General features: G+C 42.8%; 1 protein-coding gene across 6 annotated transcripts; it reads right to left on the bottom strand.

The window, feature by feature from the left end:
- Positions 1–443: 443 nt before the first annotated feature.
- On the bottom strand, positions 444–21,288 carry SLC25A51 (solute carrier family 25 member 51). Of its 6 annotated transcripts, none has more exons than XM_033238055.1 (4): positions 19,700–21,288; positions 19,165–19,191; positions 15,058–15,182; positions 444–5,027 (listed from the first exon to the last, which is right to left on the bottom strand). In XM_033238055.1, the coding sequence occupies exon 4, from the start codon at positions 4,983–4,985 to the stop codon at positions 4,092–4,094; it is 894 nt and encodes a 297-aa protein (XP_033093946.1). In that variant the 5' UTR covers positions 4,986–5,027; positions 15,058–15,182; positions 19,165–19,191; positions 19,700–21,288; the 3' UTR covers positions 444–4,091. The 6 variants fall into 6 exon arrangements, with proteins under 6 accessions (XP_033093946.1, XP_033093947.1, XP_033093944.1 ...); XM_033238056.1 differs by lacking the exon at positions 19,700–21,288 and adding an exon at positions 9,518–9,559 and having other exon boundaries at positions 19,165–19,687; XM_033238053.1 differs by having other exon boundaries at positions 19,165–21,288.
- Between the last annotated feature and the right edge of the window lie 2,459 nt (positions 21,289–23,747).

Below are 23,747 nucleotides of genomic sequence, written 5' to 3'. Positions count from 1 at the left end.
ACTGCTTGAGCCCAGGAGTTCAAGACCAGCCTGGGCAACATGGTGAAACCCCATCTCTACAAAAATTAGCTGGATTTGGTGGCACGTGCCTGTAGTCCCAGCTACTCAGGATGCTGAGGCAGAAGGATCACTTGAGCCCAGGAAGTCAAGGCTACAGTGAGCCATGATCATGCAACTACACTCCAGCCTGGGCAACAGAAACTCTGTCAAAAAAAAAAAAAAAAAAAGTTTTGCAGTTAAACTACCTGAAAAAAAAACTTACATGAAACCCTCTTGACCAAATAAGATGGATAGACAAAGGAATGTTTTACCTGCCACATCCCCAGGTTAAGTTGCTAAAAGTCAAGGTAGTGTGCTGTTTTCTCAATAAAAAGACTAACAGCTTAATCTATTAATACCACAAAAAAGGAACATGCTCAACCATAAGAGAAGACCAAAAAGAGTGAGCTTAAAAAACAAACTTTATTCCAAATTATCAAAAAAAAAGTGTTAACTTGAAACATTTAACATATTTCATTTAAACTCATAAGGTCATAAAACTCAAACTATCAAAAATAGCATTGTGCGCTTAACCACTTTCAGTAATGAACCTTCAAGAGGAAACATTTAGAGACTCCCACACAACCTGGGCAACGCATATTTAATATTAAGCAAAGACAGCATTAAAAACTAAAAATCCTCAAATTTCAAGAGAATATCTGTTCAAGTTTTTGATATGCATTTGCACATGATAAAAGAAATATTTTAATTTAAAAGAAACCAAGTCTGAGTGCTTACCCTTTCTTCAAATGTAATCTCCTGTCCACCCTTCATTTTATGACTGCATACGCCTCACTCTACTTCATCTACACTGAAACGGTGTTAGTTCAACATGATTGGCTTCACTCGAAGCCCTCTAGATCCCATTTCATATATCCCATCGACCACCATTATTCCCTTACATGTTTGCACAGCCTTATACTGAGTATTACATTGTAATCGAGCTTGGGAATTTCAGGTATCCCAAGGTAATTATATACACACGATTCTGTTTTATTGCACAGTTCACAATATAGCTGGTGATTATACAGCCAACCATGTTACGATGAATATCGACTATTTAGACAAAGACATCGATTTTGCCCCCAACCACAAATGAAACAAGAAAGACACACATATTCATCAACATATTAAGGTTGTGTTTACTCTGTGGTGCAGTCCTGAGGGCTCATACCACTCTCAGTGTGTTCAATACAGAATCCATAACATTTCTGGTGGCATCACACATGAAGTACAGGACACAAGACCGTAAGTGTCCTGCACTCATGAGCCATTTGTGCCACATACGTAACAGAAAGGCCACTTTTAAAGCTTTTCAGATATTCAATCATGTTTGTCTTTTCAATTTTTTTTTTTTTTTTTTTGAGACAGAGTCTTGCTCTGTCGTCCAGGCTGGAGTGCAGTGGTGCAATCTCGGCACACTGCAACCTCCACCTCCCAGGTTCAAGCAATTCTCCTGCCTCAACCTCCCGAGTAGCTGGGATCACAGGCGTGTGCCACCATACCCAGCTAATTTTTTGTATTTTTAGTAGAGATAGGGTTTCGCCGTGTTGGCCAGGCTGTTCTCAAACTCCTGACCTCAAGTGATCCACCCGCCTTGGCCTCCCAAAGTGCTGGGATTACAGGCATAGGCCACCATGCCTGGCCTGCCTTTTCAAAGTTGTTACCACACTAGTTCACACTGAAGGTAAAAGCAATAGTTAGAATCTCTTATTAACAACACATTTTGACTTCAAGTTCAAAGCTGTTGGTTACAAGTTCTGCTAAATTTTTTTGTCAAATTTAAGAAGCCTATAAGACAACACAAAACCATCCCTGGTAATGTATTTGCAGTTTGGTCTTCAAAAGCTGTAAAGAGTGACAAAGAAATTAAAAAAAAAAATACTGAGTTAAAACCATTAAAAATATTTATTAATAATTGTTTTTAAACGCCACTTATTTGAGACAGCAGAAACCAAAGCATGTTCCTTAGAATTCTCACTTAGCTTGTATTTCACAAAAGTGCTTTAGAACTCAGATTTCTACCACCTGTATGGAGTGTAAAGTCAAAAGGAAGCCCAACAAAACCAAAGGCCCAATGGTGTCTATTCCCAGGCTAACCCACCTGCCTGGGCTGAGGAGCTGGACACACCTACTGACAGAGTCACACACATGAATGAGGGGGTCGGGCACCAAGGTGCCTTTATTTATTCATTTCTCAAACTCAATTCCCTTCAAATCCTGACTCTATTTAATAGGCCAAAGGACGCTACTCATATTTATTTGGTGCCAAATTATTATTTTTTTTAAAATCCTTACATCTGCACCTTGAAAGCAAACTGCAATATCCAGCACAACATTGTCAGACAGAGCTGCTGTAGGGCTATTTAGCTTTATTACTGCCTGGCCAATGCTTAATACACTTCATCCTTTACAGCTGGAAGAAGGATGTTCACTGTATTTAACCAGCCATAGTGCATTTAGAGGTAAACAGCTTTTATGGACTATTTGCCCAGGAACTTTCAGTAAACTACCAAGTTGCGGCCCTGATTTTATTTTGGTCAGTATGTGTATATATTCACATGTAATTACCCAGAAAGAAGAAAAACTGGTTAACAAGAAACCTACCGTCATGTCAGATGCTGGAAATCAATCTTTAGCTACATAATATTTACAGAAAGGGTTTTAAGATTCATAATCCACTTTTTCAGTCTGTCTCTTATATTTCATTAGTCAATTGGAAGTGGCATGAGTTTCATCTGGAAAAAATATTTTCACATTTTCCAATTCCTTTGACAAAGTTTTCGTCTGTTAAGGGATGATAATGCTATTTGGCTATTACCTACTTTTAGAATTCAAACTAACTCTTCAAATGTCTTTATTTAGATTGTATGCTCTCAAATTATCTTACTGTTTTACTGACACAATGGTAAAACGGGGTTCCCAAAATGTCAAAACCCTAATGGAGTCTCCATTTCCAAGAGTAAATAAAAGACAGCGAACACTGCGGGGGTTAAAACTATCCTGAGTCTTTTCCCCTCTGTAACATTTAGAAACTAGGGGGAAATAAGTGGGATTCCATTAATAGACTTCCAAAACAAAATGTTATGGAAGTGTTTATTTTTTAAAAGGAGAGTTTTAAGAGAACAGGATGTTTGAATATGACCAACTCCTACTCAAGGCGAAAACTAACCACAGACCTTTGCTGAGATGGCACCAATAATTGAAAGGAACCAAGCTAAACAGAATTTGATCTATACACAAAATGAAAACTTGTTAACAAGATGGAACACCTATAACAAAAATTAAGTCCCTTCATCTTTTGGCAATGAAATAAGTGAAATTATAGGGACATTTTGGAAGGGCTGAAGGTCACAGTCAGAATCAAACAGAAAACTTTCAAACCTAGAAAGCAAAACGGGAACTTTCATAGCTCCCTCATCTACCATATCTAAACAGAGACAGTATAATGACTATCCAACAGGTGCTTAGTTTCAAAACTAATACAAGCAATTTATCATGAAAAGCCTATACCTAATAAGCTGTTTGTCTTCTCTGTCCCGCCCCTTTGTCATATGCTTGAGCCTAATGAAGAAGGTCCTCTGCAGCTGCTCCTGAGGGCAGAGAAACAAGCAATGGAGTAACAAAGGAAGCCTGACGAGCCCCTGGCCCCTGAGGACCTTCTCTCTGGCCGGTCACAGCCACTTACGTTTCAATGCAGGAGACTTCAAGACCGGTTTCAGAAAAAGAATCCTATTTTGGGGATTAGGTTCCCTGTCAAAGGCCATCAGATGGACAGCTATTTTCCAGGCAATTAGCCTAAAGCTCTTAGGTAATGATAAAAAACAAAACAAAACAAAACAGAAAACAAAACAAAACAAAAAACCTTGTATTTTCCTACTGGAACCTTTTATTCTGTTTTGTTGATGTTGAAGGAAAACAGCTTTGCCCATAACTCACTGTGCTGGAGTCATGACACCAACTTGTATTCGGCCAATTAAGAAAGAGGTCAAACTGCATTCTTCTTAGAAGGTCTATTCAGTTGATAAATGGCACTTAACTGATGGTATTTTTCATATAACCTTTAACAAGAACTCATAAGTTGCATTGATTATGCCCCAAGAAATAAGAGACCGATGGTAATTCAGATGGGCACCTCTGAAAAGATTTATCAGTTTTCTGTCCCGTTCCAGCCAGATTTTTTGGAAAACCTTGGGGAAAGACTGAAATTCCCCACCAATCTGAGACTGTATGCGAGTTTTTACAACATTAATTGGAAAAAACAAGAATCCCAACATGGCACCCAATAGACCTCCACAGATAAAATCATTGACCAAATGAGCACTGTGAGTTGTCGCGGTAGGCAGATGCTCCTTAATGGGACCTCGGAGGCCAAAAAACAAGACATTGCTGAGTCCATTCCGGAAAAGAATGGGCACCAAGCCCCGATAATACTCTCCAATTCCATGACATTTCAGTGCCTTGAAAGCCTGATAAGTGTTGGTAAATTTGTCATGATGCTTGTGGTCTTGAAGCAATGTCTGAACTCTTTCCAGTGGAGTGAAAATTGCTTCTGTTGTCCCTGCAAGCACTGCCGCCACGCCACAGGTTGCAAACTCTGGAGCACTGACATGCTTGTGGAGAAGGCAGGATAAATCTTCATAGAGACCAAACATAAGTGCAAGTGTAGTTGTCTTCTGCATCAATGGGGGAAGGATTCCACGATACAAATTTCGAAATCCATCCCTTCTCAACTGAAGTATTGCATCCCGTGTTTTGATGCCATACAGCTGTTGTCGAAAGAGGACCTTCTGAATGGGAAATGTGATTGCAACATTGTTGAAGGCTGCACAGCAGCCACACAAGTAATGCTTCATCTCACCAACATTTGTAATATGAGGTGATATATCTTGTTTTGAAGATGTTAGTATTGGTGGCCTCTTTTCATGAGCTTCTGAATCCATCATGTTGCTTAAGATCTTTCTTTTTCATGAAGGACTTTTTTTAACCTATAAATAATAAATGACAACGGGTAAACCCGTTTTATAGAGAGCTAAACACATGGGATTTCTCCCTAATCCATCCTCTAATATCTGGACACCACACTTTCCTTTTCAGACTAGATCAGGGATTCTTCAAGCGTTCTCAGAAGACCCCTGGAAGTCCCTGAGATCCTTTTGGGAGTCCAGGAGGTTTTCCTTTTTCAAACTACATATCTATGTGAGGCCCGATTTTTTGCTTATACTTTAATCAAAACGACTTATCACAACAGACTGAATGCAGTAAACAGTAAACTCCATCTGTCTTTTAAATTAGACATGCAAGAGGCTTAGAAAACTGTAAAATATTTTCTAATGACTGTAAAATCATTAGAAAAAAATGGGAGGCATGAATGTTATTTTTCATGAAAATGTGTTAACATGTAATCATTACCTCAAATGATTAACATGTTTATCATTACCTTAAAATTCATATTTTAATTTTAAATTCCTAAAGACCCTGAATATCAGTCCACATAAACAAAGGCTGTTTGGGGCCCACAATAATTTTTAAGAGTATAAAGGAGTCCTAACAGCAAAAATTTTCAGAGCCACTAGACTAGTTCGTAATTACTGACTACACTATACAACGGTATCTATCGTCCTGCTGAAATAGGCACACATTCCTCCCATGAGAAATAAAACAGCAAGACATGCATTCATTCTATTAATATTTACACTTCTTTGGTACCTACTATGAACTAGGTCCTCTGCTAAGTTGCTAGAGATTCAAAGATAAGGAACTTACAAACTAATAGAATGTGCCAACGTGGACAAGTACACCAATGTGACAGCTTCTATGATAACCAACCACTGTGGGAACACAGGTAAGGAACACTGAACATGCACCTTGGAAGGTGGAGGTGTGGGATGATGGGCGCAAGGAGGGCCTGCAGGTAGGTACCATGCACTCTATTTTCATATATGAATTCTCAAAACAACTCCATAAAGTATTATTTTTCCAGTTTTACAAATGAACAAAACCAGTATTCTCTCTTGTTCTGTTCAAGGCACAGCTAGTAACTGGTGGGGTCAGCATTCTGAAATGAAGTCTGACTCCAGGGCTCATATCTCTGCTACCATATCACAGATGGCAATGACTTTGTGAGGCTGCCCTGAGATAAGAGGTAGCTATACTAGATACTGCTGAAAATGATAGGAACTAAGCCAAAGTTCCACCCCTATAAAACACCTCCTTCTGTAAAATGTACGATCTTTCCTTGCCAGTCATCTAAATCTGATTCCTCCTCCCTGAAAAAAATCCAGATCCAAATAGTTGGGTCATACAGAACAATTCCTACCTTCCAGTGCTGATCTTGGAGATCACCTTTATTTGGGGGATAACATGACAATTGTATTATATCTTAGATATAATAGAAATACATATAAAATTCTATATATTAGAAATATATATATGAGGCTAAATATTTTTTAACTGGATTTTAATTCCTTAACAGTAAGAGACTGGCCAGGCATGGTGGCTCATGCCTGTAATCCCAGCACTTTGGGAGGCTGGGGCGGGAGGATTGCTTGAATCAGGAGCTTGAGACCAGCGTGGGCAACATAGAGAGATCCCATGCCTGCAAAAAAGTTGAAAATTAGCTGGGCATGGTAGCACACGCCTGTAGCCCCAGCTATGTGGGATGCTGAGGTGGGAGGATCAGTTGAGCCAGGGAGGTCAAGGCTGCAGTTAGCCATGATTGCACCACTGCACTCTAGCCTGGGCAACAGAGCAAGACTCTTGTTTCTAAAAATAATAACAGTAATTTAAAAATTAAAAATAGTAGTCAGGCGCAGTGGCTCACACCTGTCATCCCAGCACTTTGGAAGACCAAGGCGGGAGGATTGCATGAGGCCACAAATGTGTGCCCAGCCTGGGCAACATGGTGAGACTCTGCCTCTACAAAAATCAAAATAAATTCGCAGGGCATGGCGGCGTGCACCTGCAGTACCAGCTACTGGGAAGGTGGAGGCAGAAGGACCTCTTGAGCCCAGGAAGTTGAGGCTGCAGTAAGCTGTGTTCATGTCACTGTGTTCCAGCCTGGGTGAAAGAGTAATACCCTGCTTAAAAAAAAAAAAAAAAAAAAAAAAAAAAAAAAGAACATACGATCCAACAATCCTACTATCCTACTTCTGGGGATACAACCAAAATAATTGAAAGCGCAGCCTCAAAGACCTTGCACACCCACGTTCACAGAAGTACTATTCACAACAGCCAAGAGGTGGAAGCAATCCAAACCATATTTAAGGGTTTCAATGGGAAATAATAAAAACAACAAAAAACTGTCTAGGTCTTTCACTTGGAACAAAAAATTGCCAAGTTCTTTATGTTTTTTTTTCCCTCCTCCTACTACACACATGCTGTGGTGAACTGCTCAACATTCAGGACAAAAGATGTTAAGGAAAACCATGATCACTCTCAAAGTAAAAAGCATAGCGCTGAGGCACAGAAAGAATCAGAAAGCATTAGTTCCTAAGGGGCATGTATCTGCCAGAGCCACCGATGTGTAACGAATATGGAACACATACACAACCATAATTTTCCTTCTAAGACGGCAGATTAAGAAAACAATTCACACAACTTGTACACAGAGATTCAGCCATAAGATAGTCACAGCCAGGCTTTTAACAGCAAATACTGAACACAAATGCTCAACAGTAAAGGACACAATGTGTAAGTGAAGATGTATCCACAGGATGAGACATACAGTTATTAAAAATAAAGAAGTGTTTAAGGTTCAGTGTAGGATTAATTTTGAATTTTTAGTGGTATTTAGATGGAAAGTAAAAGTTAAATAGCGCATGTATGTCAGGTACCTATGTCAGGGGAGATAAGACATGCAAATAATTAGACAACAGGGAGATAAATGAAATCATGGAAGGTATCAAGGCCCCGCAGAGCAGGAGGTCATTCATCAGCTGTCTAGAAGGAATGACAGGCAGAACATGACCCCTGGGCTCGACTCTGAAAGCTGAATAAGTGTCACTATGCACATAAGGGTGAAGCACATTTTAGCCAATGGAGCAGCACAGGCTAAGGCATAGGTGTAGGGCTAAAGGAGCATTGGCATTGCATTCTTGGAGGTTACCTGTGTGTGCCTGCAGGGGCACAACGTAGGTGGAGAAGGATGGGTAGCTGATGAGGACAGAGAAGCAGGTTAGGACCCTCAGGAAAATCCCAAGACCCTCTGAACAGTACTACATTATATATATACAATACTACATGATATATATATACACATAGATATATATATACACACATAGATATATATATATACATAGATATATATACACACATAGATATATATATACATAGATATATATATATACACATATATATATATATATATATAATTTTTTTTCTTTTTTTGAGACAGTGTTTCACTTTGTTGCCCAGGCTGGAATGCCGTGGTGCAATCTTGGCTCACCTGCAGCCTCAACCTCCTGGGGTCAAGCCATCCTCCCATCTCAGCCCTCTGACTACCTGGGACTACAGGCACGTGCCACTACACCTGGTTAATTTTTTTTTTTTTTGAGATGGAGTCTCACTCTGTCGCCCAGGCTGCAGTATAGTAGCACAATCTTGGCTCAATGCAATCTCTGCCTCCTGGGTTCAAGCGATTTTACCACCTTGGCCTCCTGAGTAGCTAGGATTACAGGTGCGCACCACCCATGCCCGGCTAGTTTTTGTATTTTCAGTAGAGATGGAGTTTTGCCGTGTTGGCCAGGCTGGTCTCGAACTCCTTACCTCAGGTGATTCGCCTGCCTCAGCCTCCCAAAGTGCTAGGATTACAGGTGTGGGCCACAGCACCCAGCCCAATTTTTGTATTTTTTGTAGAGATGGGGTTTCACCATGTTGCCCAGGCTGGTCTCGAGCTTCTGGGCTGAAGTGATTCAACCGCCTCAGCCTCTCAAGGTGCTGGGATTACAGGTATAAGTCACTGTGCCCGGCCAAAATATTTTGCTTTCTCTTGTGAAGCAGATGAAAGAAACTATTTTACTTAAAGTATGTTACACTAAGTCTGTATGTCCTTTTCTAAGAATATAGACTATTATTAAGAAAATGTAGACGTCTGTACAATCTATGGCCTAATGCCTCTTTGGAGTTTGAGTTGCTTTGCTGTCATGTTTCTAAAGATGAACTCTTCTTAACTAAGAGCAAGTTAGGACTAACATCACTGCAGGCCCAAAGTCTACCCTAAGGAAGGTAATACGAGGAGTCAGGAAACTTCTCCCCACTCAAAGAAAGTCACTTGGTTGTATCCAGAGAGCTGGGCAGTGTCAGAGCTCAAACCTTTCACAGTCCCTCCCTGATCAGGAGAGCCATACCACCTCTAAGGTTCAAAATATTTTGTTCAGTTGAAGAAACCTGCTCTGAAAATTTGTTTCATTGCCATTTAAACAGAGAGAAATTACTTCCAATTTTGCCAGTTACTAATGCGGTTAGATTATGAAGTCACCTGTATGCTCCATTGAGAGATGCCAGATTCCTTGGAGTTGGGCTGTTTGTAGATCCAGTAACAACAACAACAAAAATTTAAATAAAAATGCACAAAAGAAATGTGTATTACCTAAATGAATAGAGGAAAAAAAGCTGGAAATCAATTAAACATACAGAAAGCCTCTCCTCCAGGCTCACTGGCCTACTCGGGTCTCATCTCACCTGAACTAATGTCAGGGACTCTGCAGCAATCAGCCTGACTCTGTTCACCTTCACCCACCCCTATTCCCTGCCCTCTTCCAACCTACTCATCATTTTCAAAAGAAAGACACACACTACCAAGCGAAAAAAGTGAGGTGTGTAACAACGCATTTTGGAATCTAACATCAGCACAGAGATACCTCAGTGTTTAGAATGGTTGCACCGTACTCTGAAATGACTGCACTGCATACAATTTATTCTATCTCCTATTTATGGTTGCTTTTTTTTTTATTTTTATTTTTTATGGTTTTGTTTTGTATTATTAAGGTTTGGAAAAGTCTGTGGACAATTCAGCTTGCCAAGTATGTGAGCGGGTATATAAAAGCTGTATGTTTTTAATTCCAAGACCTTCCAGAAGTGTCTAGAGGAAAGGTCTAATTAAACCTGCCCCCACCCACCTTTTCTTTTTTTCTTTTTTCTTTTTTTTTTTTGAGGCAGAGTCTCGCTTTGCTGCCCAGGCTGGAATGCAGTGGCACGATCTCGGCTCACTGCAACCTCCAACTCCTGGGTTCAAGTGATTCTCCTGCCTCAGCCTCCCAAGTAGCTGGGATTACAGGCGCCTGCCACCATGCCTGGCTAATTTTTGTATTTTTAGTAAAGACGCGGTATCAACATGTTGGCCAGGCTGGTCTTGGAACTCTTGGCCTCAAGCGATCCATCTGCCTTGGCCTCCCAAAGTGCTGGGATTGCAGGCATGAGCCACTGGCCTGGCCTTTTAAAAAATCTTTCAAGTTCAGAGGTACATGTGCAAGTTTGTTATATAGATAAACTTGTGCCATGGGGTTTGTTGTACAGATTATTTTGTCACCCAGGTATTAAGCCTAGTACCCATTAGTTATTTTTCCTGATCCTCTCCCTCCTCCCACCCTTCACCCTCCTATAGGCCCCAGTGTGTGTTGTTCCCCTCTATGTGTCTGTGAGTTCACATCATTTAGCTTCCACTTATAGTGAGAACGTGTGGTATTTGGTTTTCTGTTCCTGAGTTAGTTTGCTAAGAATAATGGCTTCCAGCTCCATCCATGTTCTGGCAAAGGACATGATCTTGTTCTTTTTATGGCTGCATAGTATTCCATGGTGCATGTGTACCACGTTTTCTTTATCCTGTATACTACTGATGGGCATTTAGGTTGATTCCATGTCTTTGCTACTGTGAATAGTGCTGCAGTGAACACGGATGGGCATGTGTCCTTATAGTAGAACTATTCCTTTGGGTATTATTTTTTTCTATTTCGCCTTTAAACAATGCAGCAATGGGCAACCTTGTACCTAATCCATGTGAATTGTTTTGCCATTAAAAACTTTTTTTTTTTGAGACAACGTCTCATTCTGTTGCCCAGGCTAGGATGCGGTAGAACAATCATGGTTTACCATAGGTTTACCATAACCTTGAACTCCTAGGTTCAAATGACCCTCCTGCCTCCTGAGTAGCTGGAACTACAGGCACACACCACCACATTCCATTTTTTTTTTTTTTTTTTTTTTTTACTTTTTTTTTGTAGAGAAGGGGTCTTATGTTAGCCAGCCTGGTCTCCAAGCCCTAGCCTCAAGTGATCCTCATGCCTCAGCTTCCCAAAGCGCTGGGATTAACAAGGAGTGAGCCACCTTGCCTGCCATTTAAATTTTTGAATATGATTCAGCATCTTTCATTTCTACTGACCACTTCTTTACTCTAGATTTTCATATATGTTGCCCATTTTTCTGCTGGCGCTTTGGTTGTCTTACTGATTTGTAAAATACCTTTTGGATATGAAGAAAATGAATCTAGTTATATTAGTCAAATTGTGGCAAATAATTTTTCCATGTCTATATCATTTTTATACACTAAAGTTCTTAATTTGGATATTAAATATATCTCAACTTCTAGATTTCATGTTCTCCTCAGAAGGTCTTCATTACTCCAAAATTATAAACAAGTAATCCAGGCTTCCTTCCACAACCTTTTTTTTTTGAAAGAGTCTCACTCTATCATCTAGGATGGAGTGCAGTGGTGTGATCTCGGCTCACTGCAACCTCTGCCTTTCTGGTTCAAGTGATTATTCTGCCTCAGCCTCCCAAGTAGCTGGGATGATAGGTGTGTGCAACCATGCCCTGCTAATGTTTATATTTTTAGTAGAGACAAGGTTTTGCCACATTGGCCAGGCTGGTCTCAAACTCGTGGCCTCAAGTGACCTGCCAGCCTCGGCCTCCCAAAGTGCTCAGATTACAGGCCCTTCCATAATTTTTATGGTTTCATTTATCATGTACACTGTAATCTCTCTGGAATATCAGTACAAGAAGTGAGGCAAAGACAAGAGACTGCCAACATCACTGATGAACTTTGTTTCCACCAGTCGCAGCATAATCTAAATACCCATGGGCATTCGCGTTTATTTCTGCACTCCATTCTTTTGACAAAGAGCCTAGTACTTCTTCTCTAGTCCTAACCTGTTTTAACCTATTGCAGCATCAGAATACAGTTCATCATCTAGTAGGGCTTCCCCTCCGAAGAGAATTATTACAGTTTTTCTGGTCCTCTCACTTTTCTCAGGTAAACTTCCGTGTACTCTTCCCCAAAATCCTGTTGGTGTTTTATGGTGGAAGATGTATCCACAAAATGACGCATATATAGTAAAAATAGGCCAGGTAGCCGGGCACAGTGGCTCATGCCTGTAATCCCAGTACTTTGGGAGGCCGAGGTGGGCGGATCACTTGAAGTCAGGAGTTCAAGACCAGTCTGGCCACTATAGGGAGATAAGTACAATCATAGAAGGTATCAAGGCCACGTACAGCAGGAGGTCATTAACTAGCTGTCTGGAGGGAATGACAGACATGACATGACAAGTCTATTTTAATTTTAAATACTGATCATCTTTTCAAAATTGAATGTTAACTTTGCAAGAACTTGGTATCTTCCTATTTACTTACAACTTTTTGCAAACCATAAAGCATTAAAATTTTCTTCACATAGATCTTATTTCTTACATCAATGTATTTTACCTTTTTGGTTACTATTACATTTTGTTTTACATTTTTTAATTTTTTTCTTTTTGAGATGGGATTTCACTATGTTGCCCAGGTTGGTCTTCAACTTCTGGGCTCAAGCGATCCTCCTGCCTCAGCCTCCCAAAGAGGGATTACCTACATGAGCCACTTTGCCCTGCCTGATTATTATTATTCATAGGCTATTTATTTCCATAAACGTTCTAACTAGTTTTTGTTTGCATAAGAAAAAACTAACAATTCTTGGGTATTAAGGTTAGAACCAGCTAACTTACTGAATTCTTACTATGTCTCAGTTTTTTGGTGAATTTGTTTCAGTTTCCACAATGTAAAAGATCACTTGCAAAAAATTTTGCCTTCTATGTGTAATTCTTTCTTCTTATTGAACTAACAAATACTTCCTGAACAAAATTAAATTATAATAAAGGATAATAAATTATAATTATTATAATCCCCATATAATTACATATATATATAATCATAGTTCTTATATTTTTCTTGACACCTGTGGGAACTCTCCTAGGGATTATCATTAGTTGGCTTTTGGTTTTAAACAGGAAGTTCTTGTCATCTCAGTGTTCATAATCCAGGTCCTAGCAGTTTTCAAGTTTACACAGGGAAACAAATCATCAAGACACAAAAACGTTCACTGATCAGCTGAGTCATATAAGATTTATTTCCACTCAAGTATCCCTCCGCCCTGTTTATCATCGACCCCCGCCCATCTGCAGGACTGTACTGTAAACATGAAGTGAAAGAGGCTTTCCTACTGCTATCACATAATTTCATCTCACAAATTATGCCAAAAACCCCAAAACTTCAATCTATATTCATTCTAAGAATTAGCAGAGCTGCAATTATAACTTCAGCTCCTGCCCCTAACTATTAACTATGAAATTGTGCTTCCCATTAAAAATGGATTCCAGGCCAGGCGCGGTAGTTTACACCTGTAATCCCAGCACTTTGGGAGGCCGAAGCAGGCAGATCACTTGAGGTCAGAAGTTCGAGACCAGCCTGGCCAACATGGCGAAACCCTATCTGTACTAAAAATACAAAATTTAGCCGGGCATCTGTAATCTCAGCTACTCAGGAGGCTGAGGCAAGAGAACTGCCTGAACCCAGGAGGCAAGGTGCAGTGAGCCAAGATTGCACCACTGCACTCCAGTCTGGGCGACACAGCAAGACTCCGTCTCAAAAATAAATAAATAAATAAATAAATAAATAAAATAGTCTTATAATAGTCTTATAAATGACTAAAATAGACTTATAGTCAACTGATAAACTGAGAGAATTTTCAAACACGGGAAGGAAATATACATTTATTATTATTGTACTGAAGTTCAATCACCTGCACACCTTCCCACTACCAATAACTCAAAAGTCTATCTTAAACTTTGGTCAAATGCTTTTAGGAAGCTCCTGAGATGATTATACAAACACTGGAGACAGAGCCAGTGTAATATTTAAGAGTAGAGCCTCTGGAACCTACTAATTACCTCAGTTTAAATCCTAGCTCCACCACACACGTACTGTGTGACCTTTGACAAGTCACTCTATAGCTTATTTTCTTTATAGAACACGGCTGTTAACTACCTCATAGACTAGCTCAATTAACTGAGCTAATAACATGTAAAGTGCCTGGGAGAACAGTCTAGTGTACAGTAGGTACTCAACAAAGGCAAGCTATTTTATTAGTCTTTTCTGACTTATTCATTTGGTGTATTATATTAGTGTATTTCTTGGTGATTACTCACCCTTGTAATACATAGATAAATGCTACTTAGCTGTGGTGAAATATTCTTTTATCATACTGTTAACTTCCATTTGGTAATATTTTAAAATTTCATATTATTGTTCATAATAGATCATGTTGTCATTTTTTTTTTCTTCTTTTACAAGATAGGGTCTCCCTCTATCACCCAGGCTGGGGTGCAGTGGTACAATCATGGCTCACTGCAGCCTCAAGCTCCCAGACTCAAGCAATTCTCCCAGCTGGGACCACACACGTGCATCACCATGCCTGGCTAATTTTTCACTTTTTTGTAGAGAAAGGGTCACTCTGTGTTGCCCATGCTGGTCTGAAGCTCCTTGGCTCAAGCAATCCTTCTGTCTCAGACTCCCAAAGTGTTGGGATTATGGGCATAAGCCTTGGCACTCAGATAAGTTTCCAGTTTTAACACTATCTTCACATCAAGTGCCAGTGTCAATGTTCCACTGGCTTTGTAAGAAGAGTATGTGATTCCCCGCCCCCCCATCATACTGTAGAACAATTTAAACCTTATCAAAATGATCTGTTCCTTGAAGTTTAAAAGAATTCACCTGTGACATCACCTGAGCCTGGAGTTTGGCAGGATGACAGCTTTGTGATAATGTTCCCAATTTCTTCCATTGTTATTGTTCTGTTAGGTTCTCTCTTCTCAAGTCAATTTTGATAACTGGATTTCCTTAAAAAAAAAAAAAAAATTCTGGTTTAATTTATATAGCCTTTTTTTTTTTTTTTTTGTAGAGACAGGGTCTCACTATGTTGTTGTCCACAGTGGTCTCAAAACTCCTGGGCTCAAGTGTTCCACCCGCCTTGGCCTCCCAAAGTGTTGGGATTACAGGCATGAGCCACTGCTCCTAGCCTATTTTTATTTTTAAAGACAGGGTCTTGGCCACATGTGGTGGCTCAAGCCCATAATCCCACCACTTTGGGAGGCCGAGGCAGGCGGATCATGAATGAGGTCAGGAGATTGAGACCATCCTGGCTAACATGGTGAAACCACATCCTTACTAAAAATACAAAAAATTCGCCAGGCGTGGTGGCACACACCTGTAGTCCCAGCTACTTGGGAGGCTGAGGCAGAAGAATCGCTTGAACCCCTGAGGTGGAGGTTGCAGTGAGCCAAGATTGCGCCACTACACTCCAGCCTGGGTGACAGAGCGAGACTCCATCCAAAAAGAAAAAAAGAAAAAGAAAATGACAAGGTCTTGTTCTGTCACCCAGACTGGAGTACGGTGGTACGATCACGGCTCACTGCAGCCTGGACCCTTTGGGCCTCAGTCTCCTGAGTAGCCAGGACCACAGGCGCATGCCACCATGCTTGGCTAACTTTTAAAAATAATTTTTAGTAGAGAGGAGGTCTCGCTATGTTGCCCAGGCTGGTCTTGAACTCCTGGGCTCAACTGATCCTCCTGCCTTGGCCTCCCAAAATGCTGGGATTTACAAGCCATTGCACCCATGCAACACTTGCTGTTTTAAAAAATTATTTCTAACCTGTGTACATATGTTCCCGTTTTTCTTGAGCAGAGTTATCAGTTTATCTAATTTATAACCTTCCCGCTCCTAGCAAAGCAGCAGCTTATGAATTACCAATTTTACTATTTCTCAGTTTTGGTTTTTTTTTTTTGAGACAGAGTTTCGCTCTGTCGCCTGAGCTGAAGTGCAGTGGCTACCTCACAGCTCTGTGTACTCACTGCAGCCTTGACCTCCTGGGCTCAAGCAATCCTTCCTCCTCAGCCATCTGAGTACCTGGGACCCCAGGCCCACACCACCAAGCCCAGCTAATTTTTGTATGTTCTGTAGAGACAGGGTTTCGCCACGTTGCCCAGGCTAGTCTCAAACTCCTTGGGCTCACGCCATCTGCTGGCCTTGGCCTCCCAAAAGGCATCAGCCACCATGCCCACCTAGTTTAAAAAAAATTTTTTTTTTTTTTTTTTTTTTTGAGACAGAGTCTCACTCTGTTGCCTAGGCTGGAGTACAGGGGCGCAATCTCGGCTCACTGCAACCTCTGCCTCCCGGGTTCAAGTGATTCTCCAGTCTCAGCCCCTCAAATAGGTAGGACTACGGGTGCACACCACCACGCATTGGTAATTTTTCTATTTTGAGTAGAGACAGGGTTTCACTACACTGGTCAGGCTGGTCTCGAACCCCTGACCTCAGGTGATCCACCTGCCTCAGCCTCCCAAAGTGCTGGGGTTACAGGTGTGAGCCACTGCACCCAGTGGTTTAAACATTTTTAAATTGCTTTTCCTCTTTATTATCTTTCTCCTACTTGGTCTGGGTTTATTTTCTTGTACTGTTTTTTGTTTGTTTGCTTGTTTTTTTGAGACTGAGTCTCATTATGTCGCCCAGGCTGGAGTGCAGTAGCACGATCCTGACTCACTGCAAACTCTGCCTCCCGTGTTCAAGTGATTCTCCTGCCTCAGCCTCCCAAGTAGCTGGGATTACAGGTGCGCCACTGCACTTGGCTAATTTCTGTATTTTTAGTGGTGACGGGGTTTCACTATGTTGGCCAGATTGGTCTTGAACTCCTGAGCTCAAGTGATCCAAACTGCCTTGGCCTCCCAAAGTGCTGGGATTACAGGCGTGAGCCACCGTGCCCGGCCTTTTTTCTTGTAATTCTTAAGTGGGACAACTATTTCTATCCTTTGTTTCACAACTTGACTGTTTAAGGCTATGTACTTTCCTTTGAGCAAAACTCTCACTACTACTTAAGAGAGCTGGCATTTCGTCTTTACTTGCTTATAAGTGTCCCAAAATCTTCAGTTAGTCAGTTTAGTGCTGTTATTCACAGTAAAAATAGGATTAAAAGGAAAAAAAAAGGTTCCAGAATATCATCTGTTCCCTCTCTCCTCTCCCTTTCTTAATATATGCAGTTTTGGGGCTTAATAGGATTAACTTCAAGATACGTTCTAGACACTGAAATTTGTCGGGGTATTGAGTTTGATAATTACTAGTCTACTACATCCTTACTTTTTACTGTTTCAGCTGATAGGCATGAGTTAAAAACTCTTAGTAGTACACTTACAAGCTAAGATTAATCAATATTTGAAGTCCTAACACTTAGTCTAGAAATGCCTGATACCCACGTAATGCTTTGCACTTCTTCAGTTTCAGAATTAAACAATGTTAAATCAACAAGAATATTTAGATTAATGTACATGATTACATGATATTGTGACAATTTATGAATGTCAAAACCATTTTATTTTTACATACTGAGCACACGAAATATTTTATATTCTAAAGTCACCACCTACAAGTTGTTTACATATGCTCCTTAACAGTACAAGCCAAGTTATTTGTGTACATGAACAACAATAAAAATCTTGTCCATGTTCACTTTTACTGGAATGTTACTTGCATTACTTTCTGAAATTTTGCAAATAAAGGTTAGTTTATTTATGACTCTGAGAATGGGGACTGTTATTAAACAAGCGGAAAATTACAGCTAACAGAAGTTAACCATTTATTGACCACCATATCAAACTATTGTAAGAACATTACTGTACATTAAGATTCTCAGATTTAAAAAATAGGCCTAGATGGGGGGAAAAAATGTTATGAAACTCTCTCGGACTTCACAGATTTAAAGCTTTTTCTCTAGTTTAATCCTACACACCAGGATGGTGTGAACAGGTTCTTAATTTAGCAATAGAAGGATAATGTGCACAGCATTATTTGGTAGTGCAGTTTAGAATTTTGCATGTTTACCTATACTGTGAACATGGTTAAATTTCTTTGCTAAATTGATTTTTATACTTTTATTCATTAATGTGGATAATTCTTTGCAATTTACTGCAAAATTTATTTACCACAACTTCACGCTTGTGTGCTACGTAAAACTATCTCATCATAAGGGAGCAGTTAATGAACTTGACTTTCAAGCAACTACAAGTGTCAAGCTTCTGTGACTAAGAAAACAGTGTAAAGTCTAAAACCTTATTGTAATGTACAGCCTACATGGATCGGCATGATCCAGATATGATCCCAGTACAAAGGTCTCTGCAAAAACTGGGAAGAGGGTGACTCCAATTCTCAAAGGATGTGAATTTCCACTAGTCAGCAGGTCTGAGTCAGCATTCAGAACAAGATCAGCCTGGGTCTAGTCCTAGTTATGACACTATCTTGCCAATACAAAGGCAAAGCAATATCTGATTTTAAAATCCACTAATCTGAGTTTGCTTTCATTTACCAATCGAGAGATCAGACAAGTCAACTCCTAGCTTATTTTCCCCTGAGATGCGCTAAGGGTGACTCCAGTTCCGAAGCGGTAACCTGTGCTCTGAACCACTATGGGACCTCAAGAGTCCTAGCATCTTTTGATCCTATGGAATCCTTTCAAAGCACGGGCAGAGGAGGCTCAAAATGGCAAGGTCACTATACATTTCAAAGGCTTCTGTTTCACAGATTACAAGTAGAGAGAAACAGAAGGTGGGAATTAAGATCAGCTAGGTAGAGCTGTGAGGTGCAAAACAAAAGTTATGCAGAAAGTTGAGGTGCTGACATACTCCGTCTAGCTAAACTGAACACCAAATAATGGATGGAGGCTAACACCACCACCACCATCATCACCGAAAATCCTTGTACAAGTGAGCTTCCTACAACGCGATGCAACATGGTGTCGCAGAACAAGCACTGCCAGGTTATGTAGCTGAACTTACCGTTCTCCAGGCGTCCATTTCCCCAACCTGTGAAAAGCGGGGAGGGGGTTGGACAAGATCACTAAGTCCTCTTCCGTCTCTGACACTCTACAGCCAGGGGTCCCGAGGTGAGGCAGAAATCCGTCTCCCGGGAGGCAAGGGCCCTTGCGCGGTGCCAGCCCCGCTTTCCCCTGGGTGCAGGTAACGCCCGGCTCCTCCCCACCCCTGCGGTTCCTGTGTACTAGGGAGGTGCCTCCCCAGCCCGGGGCGCGCCCGAATGAAGGGACAGCGCCTTCGCAGGAAAGGTCGCCCAGCAGCCAGACAAACACCCGCGGCAGGCGGGGGAGCTGGGAGCCGAGGAGGCTCAGAACTGATTCAGTGCGCGCCGCCTGGGTGGGGCCCGCAGGGGCCGGGCCAGTGCAGCTGGAGCGCGCAGAAGACGGGGATGGGCCCCCAGGGCGGCAGGCTACCCCAACGGGCCCTTCGGCGCATTTCCCCTCCCTCCAACCTCTTGCTACGGGAGCCCGGTGCTTCCCCACGCCCGCCCTGTACTCACCCATCGCCACCCGCGTCCCGCAGGACGGATAGCGAGCCGGGGCCCGCGCAGGCGCAGACCGTGACCGACCCAGGGGCTGGGGCGCAGCGCGACGCGCTAGGCGCCGTTGGGGTCACGTGAGGGAGACGCCGCTCCGCCTCCTCTCCCTCGGCCCGCGGCCCGCCAGATGTCGCCAGCCTACTTTTCCTGGCCGCAGGCCGCCGCGGCGGGGCAGGTAGAGGGCCACGCCAGCACACCTGTCAGGTTGCGGGCTCCGCTAGCCTCGATGTTTCACCTTTAATGCCGTACGGTGGCCTCAGCGTGCCAGAAACAGCCAACGCGCGTTCTCTTGCGAGCTGCCTGCAGGGGGCGTCTGGGCATTGTCGGTTTTAGGGGCATTGTCGGTTTTAGGGGCATTGTCGATTTTAGGGGGCTAGCGCCTTCGCGGAAGACTCCAAAGTGTCCTCTGTGGAGCCTTGTTGGGTATCTTCAAACCTTCAGAGGGACCTTTTATCAGCGACCCATTCCGCAGTTCACAGAACACACCTTTGTGCATGCTTTGGAACATACGGATCACTTTTAAACGTTTTAACTCTTTTTCCTTCGAAGCTCAGACCGCTTGCGGAGGGCTTGGAAGGAGCGCTGCCGGGGGAGTTAGAAGGCCTGGGTCAAAGTCATAGCCCTCATACTTCTTGAGAGTGACCTTGGACGAGTCGCTGGACCCTGAGCCCCAAATCCCCGTTTGAAAAGTAACCCGTGCCTTGTATGCGTCCCCGGGCTGTTGTAGGAGACTCTGAAAATGAGGGTTCTGACTCTGAGTTGGAAACTGGAACGCACACAACAGATGGGAGGCGTTGAAGGAAACGGAACGGTTGGTCTGAGGGGAGAGGCGTTTCTTGTGGATGTGTGAAGTGTGTGCACTGTGCTTGGGGAGAGCCCAAGCAGTAACCCCACCCGAGTGAGGCGTTCTTGGGGGGATCGGCTCCGGGTGGGCGACGTTCGCCGCGTGCCCCCTTCCCCCGAGAGCACTTTGTAGACACTCCAAAAGCGGGTCTGGTCTTTGCCCAGCTCCGCTTTGGCTGCCGTGCCTAGCTGCCTCTCGGGAAGCTGGAGACCACGCTCCCCTATTCCAGCAAACGCTCCATTGAGGAACCTACTGCGTGCAAGGTCCTGGGGAGCTTAGCGTCTGGTGAAGGATACAAAAACAAAAGAGTGGAAATTCAGAAGCATGGGGGGCCCTCCCCCCTCGAGGGAGATCCAGAGATGGCTTCACAGAGTAGACGTTTGAACTGGGCCTTGGAGGGTGGATGGGTGGAGTTTGGCCCAGTGGAGAAACTCATAGCAGCAGGAGATAAGATTGTAAGGGTCAGGTGGTGGGGCTGGATAGTGCGAATCTTGACTGTCAGACACAGGCACCTGCCATCTAATTAGTATGCGAGGGATAAATTTTGGACTCCACAGGATAAGGATAAAGCTACACAATGGCTTAGAACAATTAATCGGGCAACAGTTGGAAAGGGTCTTTGCCTCAAATTTATGTTTGCCCTGTCTTGTGTGAATGCCTATTCAGATGTATTATTCAAAAAATAAATAAACCAGGCAGGCATCCAGCGTGTTCATAAGCATAAATAATTAATTTCAGATTAGAATGGAGAGGTTATTCTCCTGTGGTAAAACCTGAACAAGAAGGAAAAGACTGAAACACACAATTGGGGCACACCAGACTCAGAAAATCCCAGGCTAACGGGAAAGCTCAGGTCTGGAGCTGAGCCAGTCTGCTTCTTTTATGCTGCAGGTCACAGCACAGGCCTCTGCGCCTCCAGCTCTCTGTTCCTTGTCAGAAACCCCCAGGCCCTTCATTGGCTCTTCTTGGGCATATGAATGTTGGGGATGAAAACCCTCTATTTTTGGATTCCAGATCCATCTTAAAGTTAGCCCTTCATTTCTGTCCTCATCCACCCATTGCTGCATTCCATACCTCCAGCCACTAGGTCAGCTGCCAGCTATCCTGTAACCCAGCTGTGATCATGTCATCCCCCAACTTAAAAATCTCCAATGGTTGCCTCTTGCTTCCCCCTAGCAGCCTTCCCTGATCATCTCAGGCAAAATTGACAGTTCTTGCCCCTGCCTTCCCATGGCTCAAAGTTTGGGGCGCTTCTAATGTCCTGTCCTATGTTGTAGTCACTAATGAAAATGTGATCTTTCCCACCGCCAGCTCATGAGGGCAGAGCTGTCTGGATTTTTCCTGGCTCTCCCACTCAGTGCTTGGCACAAAGGGTACCTAAGAGATGTTTGCTGAAATGAAATGCGGGTGGAGAGCAGAGCTGTTGGAAGGGAGGGCCTGGGTTCTTGGGGGAAAGAGCCATAGGAAGGTTGCTGGTGGATCTTTGCTTAATCACCCTCCACTCCTTCTCTCAAAATGGTTTCTAAAAAGTTGTCTGGTGCCCTCAGACTTCATAGGCTCTTAGGTGCATGAAAACAGCCTTATGCAAGCTGTCAGTGGAGTCTCAGAAACTGAGTGGCTCTGCCCAGACAAGATCACCTGAGGTCATTCCCTAACAAGGGGTCATTGACCTTCCTTTCTCTTCAGCTCACATTTCCTAGGCCCCTGCAATCAGGCCCCTGCCTATCTCTGCCCCTCCCCTTCACACCCCCAGTACCAAATGGCCAAGGGCCAGTCAGCCACTTAGTGTTCCCTTCTCTGAACTTGCTGCATTCTTTTCACGCCCCCCGCCCCATGCTTGCGTATTTTTTGTCCTCTGTGCCTAAAAGGTCTTGCTTGCTTCATGACAATGTCCTGCTCCTCCTGCATGGCTCAGTTCAGAGGCTTCTGGTCACTGCTGCCCCATCTGACCTCACTGCCTCCTGCTGCAGAGCCCCTCAGTGCTGTCAGCCCCACCCTCCCTGGCCCCCACCCCATGTCCTTGCGGTTTGTCCCCATGGCTGGTCTGTGAACTCTAGGACCGTCTCCCTTTCTGCTTCACTCATGTCCAAACCTGCTGTGATCCAGCAACTCATGTGCATCTGTATTTATAACATATAATGGAGACCCAGGGTTTACCCCGCAAGCCTGTGAGATGGTTTGTTCTCTTCAATTTATTCATTCATTTATTTTAATACTGGTGGGGACCCAGTGAATCAGTGATTCTTAGCCCTGCTTCACATTAGAATCATCTGGGAAGCTTTGACAACAAAACAACACCCCCCCTCCCCGCCCCACTCCCCTGCCCCAGAGGTTCTGATTTAATTGGTTTGCAGGGGGACCTGAACCTTAGTATAGTTTAAAAGCTTCCCAGGTGTGCTGAGGTTGAGAACAATAGCACTCAATACTTGCTTCCCCAATGTGCCTGATGATAAGAATCTCTTGAATTTGGGCAAACTACCTATGGGCCGTACACTCACAGCACCAGCATTGAGTCACCCAGAAGTTTGTTAGAAATGCAGAATTCTGTCCCCGGGAAACCAGGATTGGTATTTAACAAGTTCAGCAGGTGTGCTGTGTGCACATTACAGATCGAAAAGCGTTGACCTTGATCCTAGGTCCTAGAAGTCTGGTTAAAAAATACATCACCAGGCTGGGCATAGTGTCTCATGCCTGTAATCCCAGAACTTTGGGAGGCTGAGGCAGGAGGATCACTTGAGTTTGAGATCAGTGTGGGCAACACAGTGAGACCCTGTCTATAAACAATAACATAATTAGCCAGGCGTGGTGGCACACATCTGTAGTCCCAGCTACCTGGGAGGCTGAGGTGGGAGGATTGCTTAAGTCTGGGAGATTGAGGCTGCAGTGAGCTGTGATCATACCACTGCACTCCAGCCTGGGAGACAGACCCTGTCTCAAAAAAACCCAACACACACATATATATCATATATACACATATATGATACATGTATCACACACGATACATGCATCACACATGATACATGTATCTCTCACACACACATACATTTATCATATACACATGTGCTACATGTATCATACACAATATATACACATATGATATGATACATACATGTTATACATGTATATATAATATAGACAGATAGATACATATGAGATATATATATA

The sequence above is a fragment of the Trachypithecus francoisi genome, unplaced genomic scaffold (assembly GCF_009764315.1).
Source record: "Trachypithecus francoisi isolate TF-2019V2 unplaced genomic scaffold, Tfra_2.0 Lachesis_group16, whole genome shotgun sequence".
NCBI lineage: Eukaryota > Metazoa > Chordata > Mammalia > Primates > Cercopithecidae > Trachypithecus > Trachypithecus francoisi.
The sequence above is the reverse complement of the archived record's forward strand: the minus strand, read 5'-3'. Positions and strand labels throughout refer to the sequence as shown.